The 20,030-nt window shown below is 41.5% G+C and overlaps 1 protein-coding gene across 1 annotated transcript; it reads right to left on the reverse strand.

The window, feature by feature from the left end:
• Nucleotides 1–963: 963 nt before the first annotated feature.
• Nucleotides 964–17,140, reverse strand: LOC120022295 (CMP-N-acetylneuraminate-beta-galactosamide-alpha-2,3-sialyltransferase 1-like). The gene is made up of 6 exons (XM_038966196.1): nucleotides 16,865–17,140; nucleotides 10,920–11,113; nucleotides 10,201–10,383; nucleotides 10,038–10,083; nucleotides 9,149–9,268; nucleotides 964–1,122 (listed from the first exon to the last, which is right to left on the reverse strand). The coding sequence occupies exons 1-6, from the start codon at nucleotides 17,138–17,140 to the stop codon at nucleotides 964–966; spliced, it is 978 nt and encodes a 325-aa protein (XP_038822124.1).
• Between the last annotated feature and the right edge of the window lie 2,890 nt (nucleotides 17,141–20,030).

Genomic DNA, 20,030 nt, shown 5'->3' on the forward strand with positions numbered 1-20,030 from the left:
AAACTGAAATCAGGTTAGTCACACCTGGGGTTGGAGTGAAACCTACAGGTGGGCAGTGCTACATGAACAGGGTTGGAGAGCCCTGCGCCACAGGCATATCAAAGTTCCAGAGTAGGATGTCTGCTACCTTTAAAACTAGCAGGGATCCAACCCGAGACGTGAATATGCCTGTAGAGTATATTATGTTCAACAATGTATAAAGTTTGTATTTCTTGGTATGTGACTTGTCCTGTTGTTGCTGGATGACATTATTTGTTGTTATGATTAACTGACAACATGGCCATAAGCTCCTTGCCACTTCCCATTCACTCAGTCGTGTTTTATGAGGATGATAAAACATTTAAACGTATAAATGAATATGTAAGTGATCATTTTGAATAAAGTCATCTTTCATAGCAATGAGATGTCACGTCTAACAATGTAACACATTATACCAGTGTTTAGCCTCTAGATGTCAGTGTTGTACTTATGGTCATACAGCGATGTGATAAATCCATACAGACCAAAGGGCATGTAAGCCTAACTGATGCAGGTTGTGTATATTATTTTAATCAGTCAATGGAAAAGTATAAACAAAATCCTCCCAAGTAAGTAATAGTAACATTTACAGTAACAGTCCTTTCATTCAAGTAAGTAACCAAATAAGGTTCAGAAAGTATAAAACTAGTTGTCCATGGCATCAAAAACACAACCACCCTCACTCATGTACAACTCTAAATAAGGGAGACATTTGATTTAATGGCTAATAACTGCTGATTACTTTAAGTTAAAACGGAAACAATCGGTTCAAGTTCATGCAAAACCAAAATCGGTAGTGCAGATAAAAGGATAAGGTTAAAATAATATGTAAATGCTGTGCAATGTAGACAATAAGCGAACACTTATTTGATGATGACTTTTTTCAAAAGATTATTGCAGCATACAACTGTGAATTAAATCATCTGGATGAGTTACCAACATCACTTAATATATCTGTAGTTTGAATTTTTCCGAGAGCTTCATGACGACCTTGCACTCATAGTTTCCATCATGTATTCCAGTTTTGAGCCATTTATTGGTTAGTGCTTCCCAGTAGTGGTGCCAGTGGCCATCTTTGTCTTTACCAAATCCATACACATTCACCTGCATTGGAATTAAATGTAGAGTTAGTTTAATAATAAGGTTTATGAAAGGTTGTATTTATGGCAATGTGATATTTTGTTAATGCAACCTATAGGTAGGTTTGAGCAATTAATTAGTGTGTTTTAGCACCAAATGCATGTATCACAAGAATCAAGTGGGATTTTTAAATATAATTTATGTTCGCTTGTTCTCATGTATTTTTGGTCTCTTCTCCTTCGCTCCTTCAAGAGTGTGCACTTTAACATTTACGCACACACACACAGCTCCTCGCCCTCCTACCATTCACAACAAAGATCAAATGTCACTTCTTCCTCTCTGACAAGTGGTTTTAACACTATTTGCATTTTTTGTTTGGTCAATCAAAATGGGTCATATGGGCACCGAAACACATTGAGACATTATTTTACTGTATTAGAGGAGAACTTAACCTTTCTAATGATGCTCTTTTTATGTATCAACTCCTCAAATTGAGCAAAGAGCAGACAATACTAAACTGAAAGTAGCCTGTCAATGAACATTCATTCTGTCATGCACGGGTACTGCTAGCAGCATTTTAGCCACAGACTTTTATACTAGCTGTCTAGTCTGTGTTTTATAAATGTGCAATGAGCATAAAAAAACTAAGTAATTGGCCACTCGTTCTCATTCTGAGAAATAAGGTGGCCACTTGATTTCAACATCTGAACAAAGTGGACAGACTAGCATGCTGTTCAAACAGTTGGAGAAACAATTCAACTGTTCTACACTAAACAAAAATATAAATGCAACAATTTCAAAGATTTTACTGAGATACAGTTCATATAAGGAAATCAGTCACTTGAAATAAATAAATTAGGCTCTAATCTATGGGTTTCACATGACTGGGAATACAGAAAAAAAGGTATGTATGTGGATCAGAAAACCAGTCAGTATCTGGTGTGACCACCATTTGCCTCATGCTCGACACATCTCCTTCACATTGAGTTGAGCAGGCTGTTTATTGTGGCCTGTGGAATGTTGTCAGTCTAGGGCTGTCCCCGACAAAAAAAAAATCTTGGTCCACCTACAGTTGTCTGTTCTTTCGACCAATCAATTGGTCAAAATGTTTTAACTTGTATTTTTCCCTATATAGACACACCCTATGTGTTTTAATAAAATCAACTATGTAGGCTACTGAGCTTGTCTGATGTTTTAAGCACAGTTATCACACTCTTCTCTGGTCCGGACCTCTGGCAGTCTCTGTGTGGGTACCACATGGTTCAATTCTCGGGCCGACCCTTTACTCTGTATATATCAATGATGTTGCTCTTGCTGAGGGTGATTCCTTGATCCACCTCTACCCAGACGACACCATTCTGTATACTTCTGGCCCTTCTTTGGACACTGTGTTAACAAACCTCCAAACGAGCTTCAATGCCATACAACACTCTTTCCGTGGCCTCCAACTGCTCTTAAACGCTAGTAAAACTAAATGAATGCTCTTCAACCGATCGCTGCCCGCACCCGCCCGCCCGACTAGCATCACTACTCTGGACGGTTCTGACTCAGAATATGTGGACAACTACAAATACCTAGGTGTCAAGACTGTAAACTCTCCTTCCAGACTCATATTAAGAATCTCCAATCCAAAATTAAATCTAGAATAGGCTTCCTATTTCGCAAACAAAGCCTCCTTTACTCACGCTGCCAAACATACCCTTGTAAAACTGACTATCCTACCGATCCTTGACTTTGGCGATGTCATTTACAAAATAGCCTCCAACACTCTACTCAGCAAACTGGATGCAGTCTATCGCAGTTCCATCCGTTTTGTCACCAAAGCCCCATATACCAACCACCACTGCGACCTGTATGCTCTCGTCGGCTGGACCTCGCTACATATTCGTTGCCAGACCCACTGGCTCCAGGTCATCTAAGTCTTTGCTAGGTATCTCAGCTCACTGGTCACCATAACAACACCCACCCGTAGCACGCACTCCAGCAGGTCACTGGTCACTGGTCATCCCCAAAGCCAACACCTCCTTTGGCCGCCTTTCCTTCCAGTTCTCTGCTGCCAATGACTGGAACGAATTGCAAAAATCGCTGAAGTTGGAGACTTATCTCCCTCTCAAACTTTAAGCATCAGCTGTTTGAGCAGCTTACCGATCGCTGCAGCTGTACACAGCCCATCTGTAAATAGCCCATCCAACTACCTACCTCATCCCTATATTGTTTTATTTACTTTTTGCACACCAGTATTTCTACTTGCACATCATCATCTGCACATCTATCACTCCAGTGTTAATTTACTCAATTGTAATTACTTCGCTACTATGGCCCATTTATTGCCTTACCTCCTTACTCCATTTGCACACACTGTATATTGATTTTTCTATTGTTATTGACTGTACTTTTGTTTATCCCATGTGTAACTCTTTTTTTTGTCACACTGCTTTGCTTTATCTTGGCCAGGTCGCAGTTGTAAATGAGAACTTGTTTTCAACTGGCCTACCTGGTTAAATAAAGGTGAAATACAAAAAATGGCTGTGCGAAGTTGCTGGATATTGATGGGAACTGGAACACGCTGTCGTATAGTTCGATCCGGAGCATCCCAAAAATGCTCATTGGGTGACATTTTTGGTGAGTATGCAGGCCATGGAAGAACTGGGACATTTTCAGCTTCCAGTAATTCTGTACAGATCCTTGCGACATGGGGGCGTGCATTATCATGCTGAAACATGAGGTGATGGTGACGGATGAATGGCACAACAATGGGCCTCAGGATCTCGTCTCGGTATCTCTGTGCATTCACAATGCAATTGTGTTCGTTGTCCGTAGCTGATACCATAACCCAACCACTACTATGAGGCACTCTGTTCACAACATTTATATCTCAAACCGCTCGCCTACACGATGCCATACTGCCATCTGCCCGGTAGAGTTGAAACCAGGATTCCTCCATGAAGAGCACACTTCTCCAGCATGCCAGTGGCCATCGAAGGTGAGTATTTGCCCACTGAAGTTGTAAATGGCGTGGAACTGTGGTCAGGTCAAGCCCCCGGTGAGGACGACGAGCACGCAGATGAGCTTCCTTGAGACGGTTTATGACAGTTTGTGCAGAAATTCTTCAGTTGTGCAGATCCACAGTTTCATCGGCTGTTCGGGTGGCTGGTCTTAGACAATCCTGCAGGTGAGTAAGCCTGATGTGGAGGTCATGGGCTGGTGTGGTTACACGTGGTCAGTGGTTGTGAGCCCGGTTGGACTTAACGTCAAATTTTCAAAAACAATGGAGGCGGCTTATGGTAGAGAAATTAACATTACATTCTCTGGCAACAGTTCTGGTGGACATTCCTGCAATCAGCATGCCAATTGCATGCTCCCTCAACTTGAGACATCTCTGGCATTGTGTTGTGTCCAATAATTGCACATTTTGGTGGCCTTTTATTGTCCCCAGCACAAGGTGAATCTGTGTAATGATCATGCTGTTTAATCAGCTTCTTGATATGCCACACCTGTCAGGTGGATAGATTATCTTGGCAAAGGAGAAATGGTCACTAACAGGGATGTAAACACATTTGTGCACAACATTTGAGAGAAATAAGCTTTTTGTGTATATATTCTAGCCCGAAGTCCGGCGCGCTATCGACTATCCCGCTAAAGCATGCTCGTGCTGCAGAGTCGATTTCCGCGCTTATAACCCCAGGGTCGTTACAATACTCTCTCCTTTCAAAGAGCGCGTCCTCGCGCTAGCTTGCGACTCTACGTCTTACAGGAACGCGCTCACCGGCCAAGCACACGCACTGTCGTGGATGCAAGCCACTGCCGCGGCTTTTCTAGAGCGATGGGTAACGATGCTTCGTGGGTGGCTGTTGATGTGCGAAGGGGGTCCCAGGTTCGAGCCCAGGTAGGGGCGAGGAGAGGGACGGAGGCTAAAGTATTACATATACACTTTCTGTTTGACATTTTCTGACAAGCGACCACTTCGATATGCTCATTTTTACATTTCATACATTCATAGAATGTTTGAGAATGAGGTAGAGTAAGGCATTTGTGAAAATTCTTTAGCAATTAGTGGGAAAACGGCCATGCGTTTGGACAATTAATACACACTGCAGCAAATAAAACCTTTAATAAAAACATATCTTGTTCAACACTGGAGTCTTACACAGACCGATACGCTATAGCCAATCAGAGCTACAGTAGGCCTACATGCAAATAAGCCATGTGCCACATCGGCCTGCCATGATTTACTTTGACCTGGAATGTGTTTACATGCATTAGCAACAGCAGGACTTTAGCGCAATAGAAAGCATTCACCAAAAGCCACAAAATACACCTGAATGGATTTGTGCAAATATGTAAATACCACGGGAGTCGTCTTACATCTGGGAAATGTACAGTCCTATTGATCAAGCAACCATGAAAAGGTAGGCTCTCTCAGTTGCCTATGCACGTCATCAAGATCAACAACTGTTAGCCAGAGCGAGATGAGCTCAAATCTAACGTGGAAACGGTAGATAAACTGAACGTTTTTCAGCTTGTAGTTGGCGGTCAAACTGATAAACGATGGAGAATAGGCGCCTGCTCGCCCAATGCATGCGTGTCCCAACCCACGTTTTGACAACTGAATGGACATTTGCCTGCCTGCCCATTCGATCGATGCCAAATACATTTGATTAACTGTAACAGTCGTTCAAGTTCAGCATAGCAAGCGAAGTGATTTACATTTCTTGCTAGCTAACCAAATAACACCTGCATCTCTAGCTGTAGCCACAGAAAAACGATATGGGGGGAAAAGTCGGCCTTTCACCAACTCTTCCAATGACAACATCTTCCCAGCAGCTAGCTAGGTATGGTTATACTCAGTGTTTTTAGCGTGTTAAATAAATAGATAAACTAGCATACAGTATCTGACACGTTATGACTGACTTGTGATCATTGCCCTAGCTAGTTTGATTGTATTGACACTCCCAGCCTTAGCGACATTAGTCCGTTTTTGTCCAAAATATTGAGTCATTGAAACTGAAACAGTGCATCCGAATGGAGGCTGCAAACAATGTACCTGGCCAGCTGTAATTTACAACCAGATATAATATTTGTTGGACTAGTAAAACATTTATTGGTGAATTATATTAGTCATGCATTGAACTGCCAACAATGTCTTACTCTGCGTCATGGGATTTTTAAAAGTTGGTTTTCTAGTATAAATTGGGAATTGTATATTTGACTATGATTGTTTGTTTCAATCTGCAAAGTAGTTACCACTGTCAGTTCCACTTTAAATATCAAGGTAAGCTGGCTACAACTAGCACGTGGGCTTGTGGTTGGGAAGTTGTTTATGAGACCTGTCTTCATTTTCTATAATGCCTGCTACAAGAAGTTTGTCATTATTAGTGAATGTGCAGTATGCATGGTTCTGATTTAAATTTGAAACAAAAAGGCATTTTGATAGACAGTCTTGAAAGCAAGATAGAAAAAAACTGGTTAAACTATTTTCATGAAATAATTCAATGATTAGTGGGTCTCATGTTATGGAAGGCTTATACACTGCTCAAAAAAATAAAGGGAACACTTAAACAACACAATGTAACTCCAAGTCAATCACACTTCTGTGAAATCAAACTGTCCACTTAGGAAGCAGGAGGCCGTAGGAGGGCAACAACCCAGCAGCATTAGGTACCGAGATGAGATCCTCAGAGCCCTTGTGAGACCATATGCTGACACATGCACATTTGTGGCCTGCTGGAGGTCATTTTGCAGGGCTCTGGCAGTGCTCCTCCTTGCACAAAGGCGGAGGTAGCGGTCCTGCTGCTGGGTTGTTGCCCTCCTACGGCCTCCTCCACGTCTCCTGATGTACTGGCCTGTCTCGTGGTAGCGCCTCCATGCTCTGGACACTACGCTGACAGACACAGCAAACCTTCTTGCCACAGCTCGCATTGATGTGCCATCCTGGATGAGCTGCACTACCTGAGCCATTTGTGTGGGTTGTAGACTCCGTCTCATGCTACCACTAGAGTGAGAGCACCGTCAGCATTCAAAAGTGACCAAAACATCAGCCAGGAAGCATAGGAACTGAGAAGTGGTCTGTGGTCACCACCTGCAGAATCACTCCTTTATTGGGGGTGTCTTGCTAATTGCCTATAATTTCCACCTTTTGTCTATTCCATTTGCACAACAGCATGTGAAATTTATTGTCAATCGGTGTTGCTTCCTAAGTGGACAGTTTGATTTCACAGAAGTGTGATTGACTTGGAGTTACATTGTGTTGTTTAAGAGTTCCCTTTATTTTTTTGAGCAGTGTATTTAGCCTAGGTATAATTTCACAAGCCCTGAATTCATTAGTTATATTGCTGTTTGTTTGAAATGCAGTGTATATTACCTTTAATTGTACAAAGTAGCTTATTTAGAGAAGAACCAAAAAATAAACTTTGCACTCTTGGCATTCTCGCAACCAGCTTCATGAGGTAGTCACCTTGAATGCTTTTCCAGCATTCTTGAAGGAGTTCCCACATAATGCTGAGCACTTGTTGACTGCTTTTCCTTCACTCTGTGGTCCAACTCACCCCAAACCATCTCAATTGAGTTGAGGTCAGGTGATTGTGGAGGCCAGGTCATCAGATGCAGCACTCCATCACTCTCCTTCTTGGTCAAATAGCTCTTACGCAGTCTGGAGGTGTGTTTAGGGTCATTGTCCTGTTGAAAAACAAATGATAGTCCCACAATGCCCAAACCAGATGGGATGGTGTATCGCTGCAGAATGCTGTGGTAGCCATACTGGTTAAGTATGCCTTGAATTCTAAATAAATCACTGACAATGTCACCAGCAAAGCACCCTCACACCTCCTCCATGCTTCATGGTGGGAACCACACATGTGGAGATAATCCGTTCACCTACTCTGTGTCTCATAAAGACATGGGGGTTGGAACCAAAAATCTCAAATTTGGACTCATCATACCAAAGGACAGATTTCCACCGGTCTAATGTCCATTGCTCTTGTTTCTTGGCCCAAGCAAGTCTCTTCTTCTTATTAGTGTCCTTTTGTAGTGGTTTCTTTGCAGCAATTCGATCATGAAGGCATGATTCATGTCAATCTCCTCTGAACAGTTGATGTTGAGATGTGTCTGTTACTTGAACTCTGTGAAGCATTTATTTGGGCTGCAATCTGAGGCTGGCAACTCCAATGAACTTATCCTCTGCAGCAGAGGTAACTCTGGGTCTTCCTTTCCTGTGGCGGTCTTCATGAGAGCGAGTTTAATCATAGCTCTTGATGGTGTTTGCGACTGCACTTGAAGAAACTTTCAAAGTTCTTGGTATTTTCCGGATTGACTTACCTTCATATCTTAAAGTAATGATGGACTGTCATTTCTCTTTGCTTATTTCAGCTGTTCTTGACATAATATGGACTTGGTCTTTTACCAAATAGGGCTATCTTCTGAATATCAACCCTACCATGTCACAACACAACTGATTGGCTCAAACGCATTAAGAAGGATAGAAATTTCACAATTTAACTTTTAACAAGGCACACCTGTTAATTAAAATGCATTCTGGGTGACTACCTCATGAAGCTGGTTAAAAGAATCCCAAGAGTGTGCAATGCTGTCATCAATGCAAAGGGTGGCTACTTTGAAGAATCTCAAATATAAAATATATTTTGATTTGTTTTGCACTTTTAGTACATGATTCCATATGTGCTATTTCATACTTTTGATGTCTTCACTATTATTCTACAATGTAATTTTTTTTTTAAATAACAAAAAACTCTTGAATGAGTAGGTGTGTCCAAACTTTTGACTGGTACTGTATATATATATATATATATATATATATATATATATATATATAGTGAATCACCCATAAGTTTGAAATTGTTAGGCCATATCACCCAGCCCTACTTAAAGCCATTAGATGTCAGTGTTGTTCCTCTATACTCCCATTGTGTGTAGTATACAGTGTGTATTGTGTCATTTCTTTATTATCCAGTGTGTCTTGTAGAGAGCTGAGAAAGTACACTCCTATCCACATTCCTAGCAGTGCATGTATGTAGATATGTATAAGAAGTCTTACCTCGTCACAAATATGTATGGGTAATATTAAAGCCATGAATCCAGTGGAGGGGTATTTGCCTTGATAGTCAAGCCAGACTTCATGAACATATTTCATAAATGCAGGATTAAGAACCAAGACCTGTGTGGAAGATATTATACATAACATGTATATATCAATGTGATTCAATTAGAAAAAGAGGAACGATGACTTGTGATACATCAAATTTGAGAACTTACGCTGTTAGATTTGAAATTGTCAGAGAATAGATGGCATGATGCACTGTTAGTACACTTCCATTCTGATGCAGTCTCAAACTATGAGCCAGGTCATGACTCTTAATGACACATTTGCCTTGAGGCAAATACCAATCCAAATCATTTCTGACCTCACTGCCTTTTGTTAAGAAACCACCCATACCAAGAACCATATTTAATTTATTTAAATGTATTTATATATGTATAGTTATTTATCGTAGTAGATGGCTCTGCCCATACCTAACACAGATCCTCAATTACAAGCATTACAAGTGTATCATAGTGTCCAAAATATAAAAATATAATTCATTAGATATCATTGACTCTGTAGATGTTTTGTAGTAAAGTAAGTAGGCTGGCACTGGAATGGCTATAGGAGCAGGAGCCTATATCCTGTTTCTGTAAGGTGAGGCAGCTTGATGTACAAGTATCACCCCTTGACATGATGCTAGTCTATCAGAGGGCCTTATCCTCAATCTATCTCCTTAAAGCTGAGTGCCAAGCAGAGACGCACTGGGTCCCATTTTTTTTGTCTTCGGTGTGACTGCCGGGGATTGAACTTCCAATCTTCCAATCTCAGGGCGGACACTAACCACAAGGCCACTAGATGATAATAATAACATTAAATACATCATGATCAACAAGGTACTCACCAAATCTTTGTTGGCCTTTATCTTTGGTCTAAGAGGTAAATATGAGCTGTTGAATAAAATAAGACTGATTTCATCCGGAGGTGCTACGTAATCTTATTAAAATGCATGGTGTAACAAACTGCTAGACTAATCAAAAGAGAATCTATAATAAGTGATTACTCACTAAATGATGTTAGATCCATTGGTGATGGCGCCGGTTAGCCACTGAAGGTCCAGAGTCTTGAAAGGGATCAGCAGGAACCTGGTTGTGTTGTCCAGATCTATAGCACTCTCTGGGTACATGACTTTATGCGTGGTCCGGCTTCCTACATCCTCCTCATAGCCAGAGGTAGGAGCCTTGTTCATTCTGGATAACGCAGTAAAAAAATAAGCAGTGACCCATATCATGACAACAATATTTCAAAGCACTTGAATTCAAAACACATAGTGACAGCATTGGTGGCGCCTTTGAGGGCTATCTCTATTTTAAAGTAGTTGATTTCTTCTTATTCTACTTCTAATGGTTTATTGGCAGTCACTAAACAAACTGAAATGGTGCTTACTGCTACCTGGAGTGTGCGGTCTGAACAGGCATAAAGCCAAGGTTGGTGGTTTATTGACACCTCCAACTATAGAATGTTTGCTCTTTTTTCCTGGAGTGTGCACTTGTTCACTACTTCTCACAAATCCAAAAGCATTGGATTGGTGGAGGCATGGGCTAGTGGGAGTTTCCACCATATTTCTTATATAGTCATTTCCTTTCAAATCATTAAAGGGAAGTGAACAAGTACACATTTGGAGGTAGGAAGGATAGCTAATCCCTCCTGCTGAGTCCTCAATGGCACTGCCCATGCTGAAACAGGCTTTGTGGAAAGTCTATCAACACCCTTTGTTGGACTATACCTTATGATGACATCATTGGAGTCGATGAGGGCTCCGTAGTGGGAGCCCTTGAGGTTCCCAGAGTTCCCTACCACAGCACAGGTCCTACAGCGCTCAGGGGCCGCATCCATGTAGAGGTCATCATCAGGGATGACCTGGAACAAGTGCTCCACCACCTCTCCGAAGGTGGCTGTGCTACTGTCATTCTGCAATTTCTGGTGATAAGGTAAGATAGTACTTTATTTGATTCCACCAGCCAATAGCCTACATAAAACACAACAGATAGACACCAAAAACAGCACAGTGCAAATCACACACCACAACATCAGAGAAAACCCTCACACTGAAGTGATATCTGATTGTATTTCATGGTTTCCTGTTTACGTTTTCACCTGCCCAGGGACTGCAAATGGAAATGAGCTGTTGGCTAAATCTGGTGCAACGGATCAGGATAATGAGACTGTTTTTGTTCAACATTGTCTCTGTCCAAATAAACGTAATACATCAATAAAATACATAAGTATTGAATCCAGCCACCTGCTATTTACACTGTTGTTGCTATTGCTATTGTTGGCTATTGTTGATGACAATAGCAAACAGTTGTCAGTGACCATGTTTTTAAACTGCAGCCTAAAACATCCAATAAGAGTTCATTCTGAAAAAAACTCCCACATATGAACACGTCAATATGAAAATACACATAAAAACATGCGACTACATTAAGCTATTGGATGTTTTGACATTTGAATGTATTGTAGTGATCCACACTATATGAGCCACGTTACAACTGGGTTAACCCTATTGGTGCGATGAGTATATGTGTGTTTGTCTTTCACATCAGCGACCTGGGTTTGCTTCCCTGCCCCGCCATTCGCTACAGTATAGTGGTAGTTTGGCGCATTCATTGACCAACAGGAATGTTAATAGGCTAATCTACAAAGGACACTACTGTTTCTGCACAGTTGACCAGTTGTTTTTTAGAGATGGGGTAGGATACTGTAATGAAGTTTTTAATAATAAATTACCCGCCACAGGTCACTTTTCCAATTTGTTTTAGTTTTTTTATGACATGGGATAGTATCTATTGTTGCTTTGTAAGTCTGTGTATGTAGGTTAGGGTGTCTTGGGGTTAAACAACCCCCTCCAGTTATTTTCACAGAAACCACTCTGTCACCCCCAAAAATGTAACACTTTCCCTGGATGCCACTAGTCTTGCTATACACACGTGTGTGTATATATATGTACACTACCGGTCAAAAGTTTTAGAACACCTACTCATTCAAGGGTTTTCATTTATTTTTACTAATTTCTACATTGTAGAATAATAGTGACGATGTCAAAACTATGAAATAACACATATGGAATCATGCAGTAACCAAAAAAGTGTTAAACAAATCAAAATGTTTTTATATTTGAGATTCTTCAAATAGCTACCCTTTGCCTTGATGACAGCATTGCACACTCTTGGCATTCTCTCAACCAGCTTCACCTGTAATGCTTTTCCAACAGTCTTGAAGGAGTTCCCACATATGCTGAGCTCTTGTTGGCTGCTTTTCCTTCACTCTGCGGTCCAACTCATCCCAAACCATCTCAATTTGGTTGAGGTTGGGGGGGGGGGGTTGTGGAGGCCAGGTCATCTGATGCATGACTCCATTACTCTCCTTCTTGGTCAAATAGCCCTTACACAGCCTGGAGGTGTGTTGGATCATTGTCCTGTTGAAAAACAAATTATAGTCCCACTAAGCCCAAACCAGATGGGATGGCGTATCACTGCAGAATGCTGTGGTAGCCACGCTTGTTAACTGTGCCTTGAATTCTAAATAAATCAGTGTCACCAGCAAAGCACACCCACACCATAACACCACCTCCTCCATGCTTTAAGGTGGGAACCACACATGCAGTCATCATCCGTTCACCCACACCGCATCTCACAAAGACATGGTGGTTGGAACCAAAAATCTCAGATTTGGACTCTAGACCAAAGGACAAATTTCCACCGGTCTAATGTCCATTGCTCATGTTTCTTGGCCCAAGCAAGTCTCTTCTTATTGGTGTCCTTTAGTAGTGGTTTCCTTGCAGCAATTTGCCTCATTCACACGGTCTCCTCTGAACAGTTGATGTTGAGATGTGTCTGTTACTTGAACTCTGAAGCATTTATTTGGGCTGCAATATGAGGCTGGTAACTCTAATGAACGTATCCTCTGCAGCAGAGGTAACTCTGGGTCTTCCATTCCTGTGGCGGTCCTCATGAGAGCCAGTTTAATCATAGCTCTTGATGGTTTTTGCAACTGTACTTGAAGAAACTTCAAAGTTCTTGAATTTTTCCAGATTGACTGACCTTCATGTCTTAAAGTAATGATGGACTGCCGTTTCTCTTCTTGCCATAATATGGACTTGGTCTTTTACCAAATAGGGCTATCTTCTGTATACCCCCCTACCTTGTCACAACACAACTGATTGGCTCAAACGCATTAAGAAGGAAAGAAATTCCACAAATTAACTTTTAACAAAGCACACCTGTTAATTTAAATTATTCCAGGTAACTACCTCATAAAGCTGGTTGAGAGAATGCCAAGAGTGTGCAAAGCCACTCCTGCGTTGTCTTGGCTGTGTGCTTATGGCCGTTGTCCTGTTGGAAGGTGAACCTTCGCCCCATTCTGAGGTCCTTAATGCTCTGGAGCAGGTTTTCATCAAGGATCTCTCTGTACTTTGCTCTGTTCATCTTTCCCTCGATCTTGAATAGTCTCCCAGTCCCTGCCACTGAAAACCATCCCCACAGCATGATGCTGCCTCCACCATGCTTCACCATAGGGATGGTGCCAGGTTTCCTCCAGATGTGATGACTGGCATTCAGGCAACAGAGTTTAATCTTGGTTTCATCAGACCAGAGAATCATGTTTCTCATGGTCTGAGTCCTTTAGGTGCCATTTGGCAAACTCAAAGCAGGCTGTCATGTGCCTTTTACTGATGAGTGGCTTCTGTCTGGCCACTCTACCATAAAGGCCTGATTGTTGGAGTGCTGCAAAGATGGTTGTCCTTCTGGAAGGTTCTCCCATCTCCACAGAGAAACTCCACAGAGTGACCATCGGGTTCTTAGTCACCTCCCTGACCAAGGCCCTTCTCCCCTGATTGCTCAATTTTGCCAGGCGGCCAGCTCTAGGAAGAGTCTTGGTGGTTCTGAACTTCTTCCATTTAAGAACGATGGAGGCCACTGTGTTCTTGGGGACCTTCAATGCTGCAGAAATGTTGTGGTTCCCTTCCCCAGATCTGTACATTAACACAATCCTGTCTCGGAGCTCTACGGACAATTCCTTCGACCTCATGGCTTGGTTTTGCCTCTGACATGCACTGTAAACTGTGGTACCTTATATAGACAGGTGTGTGCCTTTCCAAATCATGTCCAATCAATTGCATTTTCCACAGGTGGACTCCAATCAAGTTATAGAAACATCTCAAGGATGATTATTGGAAACAGGATGCACCTGTTTTCACTTTGTCATTATGAGGTATTGTGTGTAGATTGATGAGGAAAATGTTTTATTTAATCCATTTTAGAATAAGGCTGTAACGTAACAAAATGTGTAAAAAGTCAAGGGGTCTGAATATTTTTCCCGAATGCACTGTATGTGTGGACACTCCTTCAAATTAGTGGATTTGGCTATTTCGTCACACCCGTTGCTGACAGGTGTATAAAGTCAAGTACACAGCCATGCAATATCCATAGACAAACAGTGGCAGTAGAATGGCCTTACTGAAGAGCTCAGGGAATTTCAACGTGGCCTTGTCATAGGGTCAGTTCGTCAAATCAGTTCGTCAAATTTCTGCCCTGCTAGAACTGCCTCGGTCAACTGTAAGTGCTGTTATTTTGAAGTGGAAATGTCTAGGAGCAACAACGGCTCAGCCGCAAAGTGGTAGGCCAAGCTCACAGAATGGGACCGCCGATTGCTGAAGCACGTTGCACATAAAAATCTTCTGTCCTTGGTTGCAACACTCACTACCGAGTTCCAAACTTTCTTTGGAAGAAATGTCAGCGCAAGAACTGTCCGTCGGGAGCTTCATGAATTGTGTTTCCTTGGCCGAGCAGCTGCACACAAGCCTAAGATCCCCATGCACAATGCCAAGCGTCGGCTGAATTAGTGTAAAGCTCGCCGCCATTGGACTCTGGAGTAGTGGAAACGCGTTCTCTGGAGTGAGGAATCATGGATCACCACCTGGCAGTCCGACTGACGAATCTGGGTTTGGCGGATGCCAGCATGCTACCTGCGCGACTTCATAGTGCCAACTGTAAAGTTTGGTGGCGGAGGAATAATGGTCTGAGGCTGTTTTTCATGGTTCAGGCCTCTTACTTCCAGTGAAGGGAAATCTTAACACTACAGCCTACAATGACATTCTAGACAATTCTGTGCTTCCAAGTTTGTGGCAACAGTTTGGGTAAGGCCCTTTCCTGTTTCAGCATGACAATGCCCACATGCACAAAGTGAGGTCCATACAGAAATGGTTTGTCAAGATTGGTGTGGAAGAACTTGACTGGCCTGCACATAGCCCTGACCTCAACCCCATCGAACACCTTTGGGATGAATTGGAACGCTGACTGCGAGCCAGGCCTAATTGCCTAACACCGGTTCCTGACCTTACTAATGCTGTTGTGGCTGAATGGAAGCAAGTCCCCGCACAATCTTCCAAACTGGAAATTGTAGGCTACATTAGGTTCTAGCACTAACTACATTGTAGGTTCTAGCACTAACTGAGGAAAGATTGACGTAACACAGAAACCACAATATGAATGAGCTAATAGCAATTACTATTTATAATTCGTCACATCACGGGCGAGCTCACCATTGATCTAAATAATTGAGTAAAACACTTTCTAGAAATCGAAAGTAATCCGACGATGTGTAGTTTATGCGTGCCGCCATGTTTGTTTTTTCGCATCAACCAATGATAATAAGAGGAGACAAGATGGGTTTGTTCTGTTTGCAATATGCATGTTGAAGGGGGGGTGTCATCTAGTATCATTCACTTCCCTTCATTCGCTTCTGGAAGTTTACTCAAAAGATGAGTGAATCATTCCTTCACCTCATTATAACATCTTTGGTCTGACAGAATGCATTGTATAATGTCAACAAACATGGAGCCATAGCATTATAGCATTAGCTCATTATAGTCAGTACAACCTTTAGTACAAGTATTTTACACACATCATAGGTGTCCATTACAATCTATGCAATAATTGGAATGCATTATTTGTCACCAGTACTTAAATGTGAATAAAACTGTAAATATATTCTGCTCCCTACATACATACAAACATGCTGTATGCTACAGTAGAAACGACAACATGATATACAGAAAATAAGGCACTTACACATGTAGAAAGTTATTTGTAAGGAAAACAACAAAGAAGGCAATGCGAGCGCCGGCCAGAAAATGTGCCAGTTTGTGCAAGACTGCGCAAATGTCTGCATACTTGATCTGCAGAAATACTGTGGAAGTGCTTGGGCTCTCCTCAAAGAGAGAAGTTTGTCCAGCTCCATAAAACCTCAAAAATAAATTGTCCGCAACACTGAAATGGGCTACTTCTATGTGAATTAATGAGGCGGAACACACCTCAATTCTGTTTGTTAGAAAAGAAAAGTTGTTAGAAAATAATTTGAAATTGACAAGTTGAAACAGCCTATAGATAATTAGCAGGCAGTGCGTGTTAACTGTCCTGTTACGTAATAATCACATTTTGGAACAGTGAGTGCATTCTGACATCACATGCATAAAACAACTGGCGCTGGGGCGACAGTTAGAGATATTTGGAACTCACAGGGGAAAAGGTTAAGGGGGTGTTTTTCCCCAAGGGACCCTTCTATGTACGTGCGCTGACAATGCTTTTATTTGTCCAATTCTGTTTATTCTGCCATTTTGGTAAGGTATCATTTTAAAGAACAGTTGATCTAAAAAATATATATAATAATTACCTGCCACCATGCTCTGGTATCTTCATTAAGTTTCTTGTTCTCTCTGGTCAGAAATGGTTTGATAGACCTGATGAAGCGCTTCTGAAACCAGAGGTCATCATCCGGCTGAGTCATACATTTGATACATGCACAATGACTTGGGCTGCCCAGCAGCCGAAGGGCAATTTTTGCCAAATCAACAAGTGACTTGGAGAATAGCTGTCCAGTATGTAACACAAAGATAGTGATGAGTAGAACGGTGATAAGACGGCCTTTTCTATGCCTGAAGATAATCATTTTGGGGATAGCAGGGTATCTGTTGGGTGTCACAGAATCCTCAACACCTGTGAAGAGATCAATAATAAACGAATAATAGCTTGTCATGTAGAATAGATGCATAGGTCTTAATAAAACAGCTGAAAATGTATAGGCATTATAGCATTAGCTCATTATAATCAGTACAACCTTTTACAAGTACATATTTCCTGAAGCCTTGCATTGTAATTACACAGTGCTGCATAATAGCCTAATGAAGGTTTTATTTCACATGCTCACAAATTAAGGGGTAAACTCACCTTTGTTCTGGTTTAGTCAACAAAGGTGATTTCATGACCATCGAATACCCACTGGTCTGCCATTGAAATATATAGCCCTATGCCTATAGGCTTAATAAAATTATTCAAAGATAACATTTTAATCCAGGAAAATGCCAATTTAGACCATGCCTACTTGAGTTCTGATATCTTTTGCCTAATCCAACGAGGGGCAAATGAAAAATCATCATAATTTGTCTGCAATAAAGGCTTTTTTATTATTCTTACCTTAAACTTGCTCCTTTTTTTATCTTCCACAAAATCAGATTAACTTTGAGAGCTATCTTCTCTCATGCTGCTTCCAACAAATTCAAATGATGGGTGTGCGTGTGCAGGGTGCAGGGTGCAGTGATTTTATCCGTGGGCTAGAGGTGTAGGCTGCACTTCATTCAGGATTTATAGCATGCCAGGTAATTACAGTTTAGTTGTTTGACAGGTGAGTACAGTTTAGTTGTTTGGGACCATTCCACTTAGTTCTAAACCAAGTGCAACTCAACCCACCCGTTGCACTAGTCTGGCGAGGTAGTTTAGATCACGTGTCACGCCTTGATCACACCGACAGCGTCATTACACAAAATGGTAAGCAGCATCATCTGGATATGTGTGCAACAAAAGTTCAACATTCACCATCTGCTACCATTTCTGTCAAGCCGTCTATGCATACAGTTTGACGCATACGTTCGATAAATCCAACGTATGCACCACACAGAATGCACTGCAACTGCCTCTGCAACGCAATGCTGCTAGGCAAACGCTGCGTACCATTAGAAATGAATGTACTTTTGGTGTACCAAAATACAACAATACTGTCGGTGTGATCGAGGCGTCACCCTACTTGTAGAGAAACGCCAATGCCATCCTCCTCTCTTTCATGTTGTCGAAACGGTCTATCACTCTTTCATACAGTAGAAGCTTTTATTTTTGGTTGTCCTAGCCTAACTGGTTAAAATGCTTGCTTGGAAGCCTAACTTACATTCATGGGCAACGTTAGCTAGTTAACATTAGCCTTCTACAACAATGTATGAATAAATCATAAAAATCATTGGCCAGTATGGAGAATTAAGTAAAACCAGAAGTCCAAATCCCTATCTGTCAATGACATATGCTCTCAATGGGATTTGATAGGAGTGACTCCAAAATTCAAGCTGGCTTTCCTTGACAATTTTTTTTGGGTGCGCCAGGGCTATTCACAGTTGAGCTCGCTCAGTTTATTTAGCTCAACGCTGATTGGTACATTTTTTTTTTTTTTTTTTTACTTTTTTTGTTGTCAAGGGAGGCCTCAATGCTATGGGCGGCAACAATGTCATACTCCTTTGGACCAGATATATGGAGCCAGTATCTGCCAAAAGGTTGAACATACGTCTCGTTAGGATCGTAATCAAATCCATACGTAAATTGTTAGGATCATAGGAAAAGCCATGCATTAAACGTAACCGTTCAATTAGATCTGTAAACTTACAAATCCTATGTTACTACTATGAATTAAAATTTACACGTTCAATTCTTACTTTACGTCTCCCTTTACTCGGTTACAGATCTTTTTTAAACGTACAAACTTTTGTCAGGAATGTGGCATCTGCAAAGGACATGAACCGAATGTAGCTAGTCGAAACTTAGCTAGTCAATCAAGCAACTCTAGCCCAGATGTTAGAGATGCTTTGCAGCTTCCGGTTTAATTTCCAAAATAAAAGTCTAAAACTTGTTTTAGAATGGCATTCGATAATGACGTTATTCCAGTAGATGCCATTGTATAGGCTTGGCCTTTCAGCAAATGACCGCCTGAACTGCAAAATAGAAAGTAAATATGATTTAGGCCTATTCCACTATCTAAATATGCCATGCTGTTGTGTGTTATTTAATGGCCATATAATTGCATAATGTATTTGTATAGCTGTGTGGGGCTACTGTGGTGATCATGTACCCTAATAAATCGCACTTTTCAGTATTTGGGAGCACGGACTGTAGGCCTTATATTAGGCATTTTGACTGTTGTATTTGCAAATTCCACTCCGTATGTAGGCTTATTATAGCCATTTGCATTGTACAACTCTAAATCAAATCATATTTATGTATAAAGCCCTTCTTACATCAGCTGATATCTCAAAGTGCTGTTCAGAAACCCAGCCTAAAACCCCAAACAGCAAGCAATGCAGGTGTAGAAGCACGGTGGCTAGGAAAAACTCCCTAGAAAGGCCAGAACCTAGGAAGAAACCTAGAGATGTCACGCTCATCGTAATGAATAGACCAAGGCGCAGCGTGAGTAGAGTTCCACATACTTTTAATAAACCGAAACTCAGCAAAACAAACAAGCACAAAAAACGAAACGTGAAGCTACTGTTGTGCACTCAGGCAACTAAATGTAGACAAGATCCCACGAATAACCATGGGGAAATGGCTACCTAAATATGATCCCCAATCAGAGACAACGATAAACAGCTGCCTCTGATTGGGAACCATATCAGGCCACCATAGACATACAAATTCACCTAGATGACCCACCCAAGTCACTATCACGCCCCAACCAACACAGAGAATAACTTCTTATGGCTGCAATCCCGGTAACGGGATTGATATGACAACAGCCAGTGAAAGTG

Source organism: Salvelinus namaycush, chromosome 27, assembly GCF_016432855.1.
Source record: "Salvelinus namaycush isolate Seneca chromosome 27, SaNama_1.0, whole genome shotgun sequence".
In the NCBI taxonomy this organism is placed as follows: domain Eukaryota; kingdom Metazoa; phylum Chordata; class Actinopteri; order Salmoniformes; family Salmonidae; genus Salvelinus; species Salvelinus namaycush.

Coding starts and splice junctions, on each gene's coding strand:
- LOC120022295 (XM_038966196.1), bottom strand. CDS start 17,140: ATGATTATCTTCAGGCATAGAAAAGGCCGTCTTATCACCGTTCTACTC. Junction 9,269..10,037: donor TAAAGGCCAACAAAGATTTG/GTGAGTACCTTG, acceptor TCTTCCACACAG/GTCTTGGTTCTTAATCCTGC. Junction 1,123..9,148: donor CCATACATATTTGTGACGAG/GTAAGACTTCTT, acceptor ATTCCAATGCAG/GTGAATGTGTATGGATTTGG.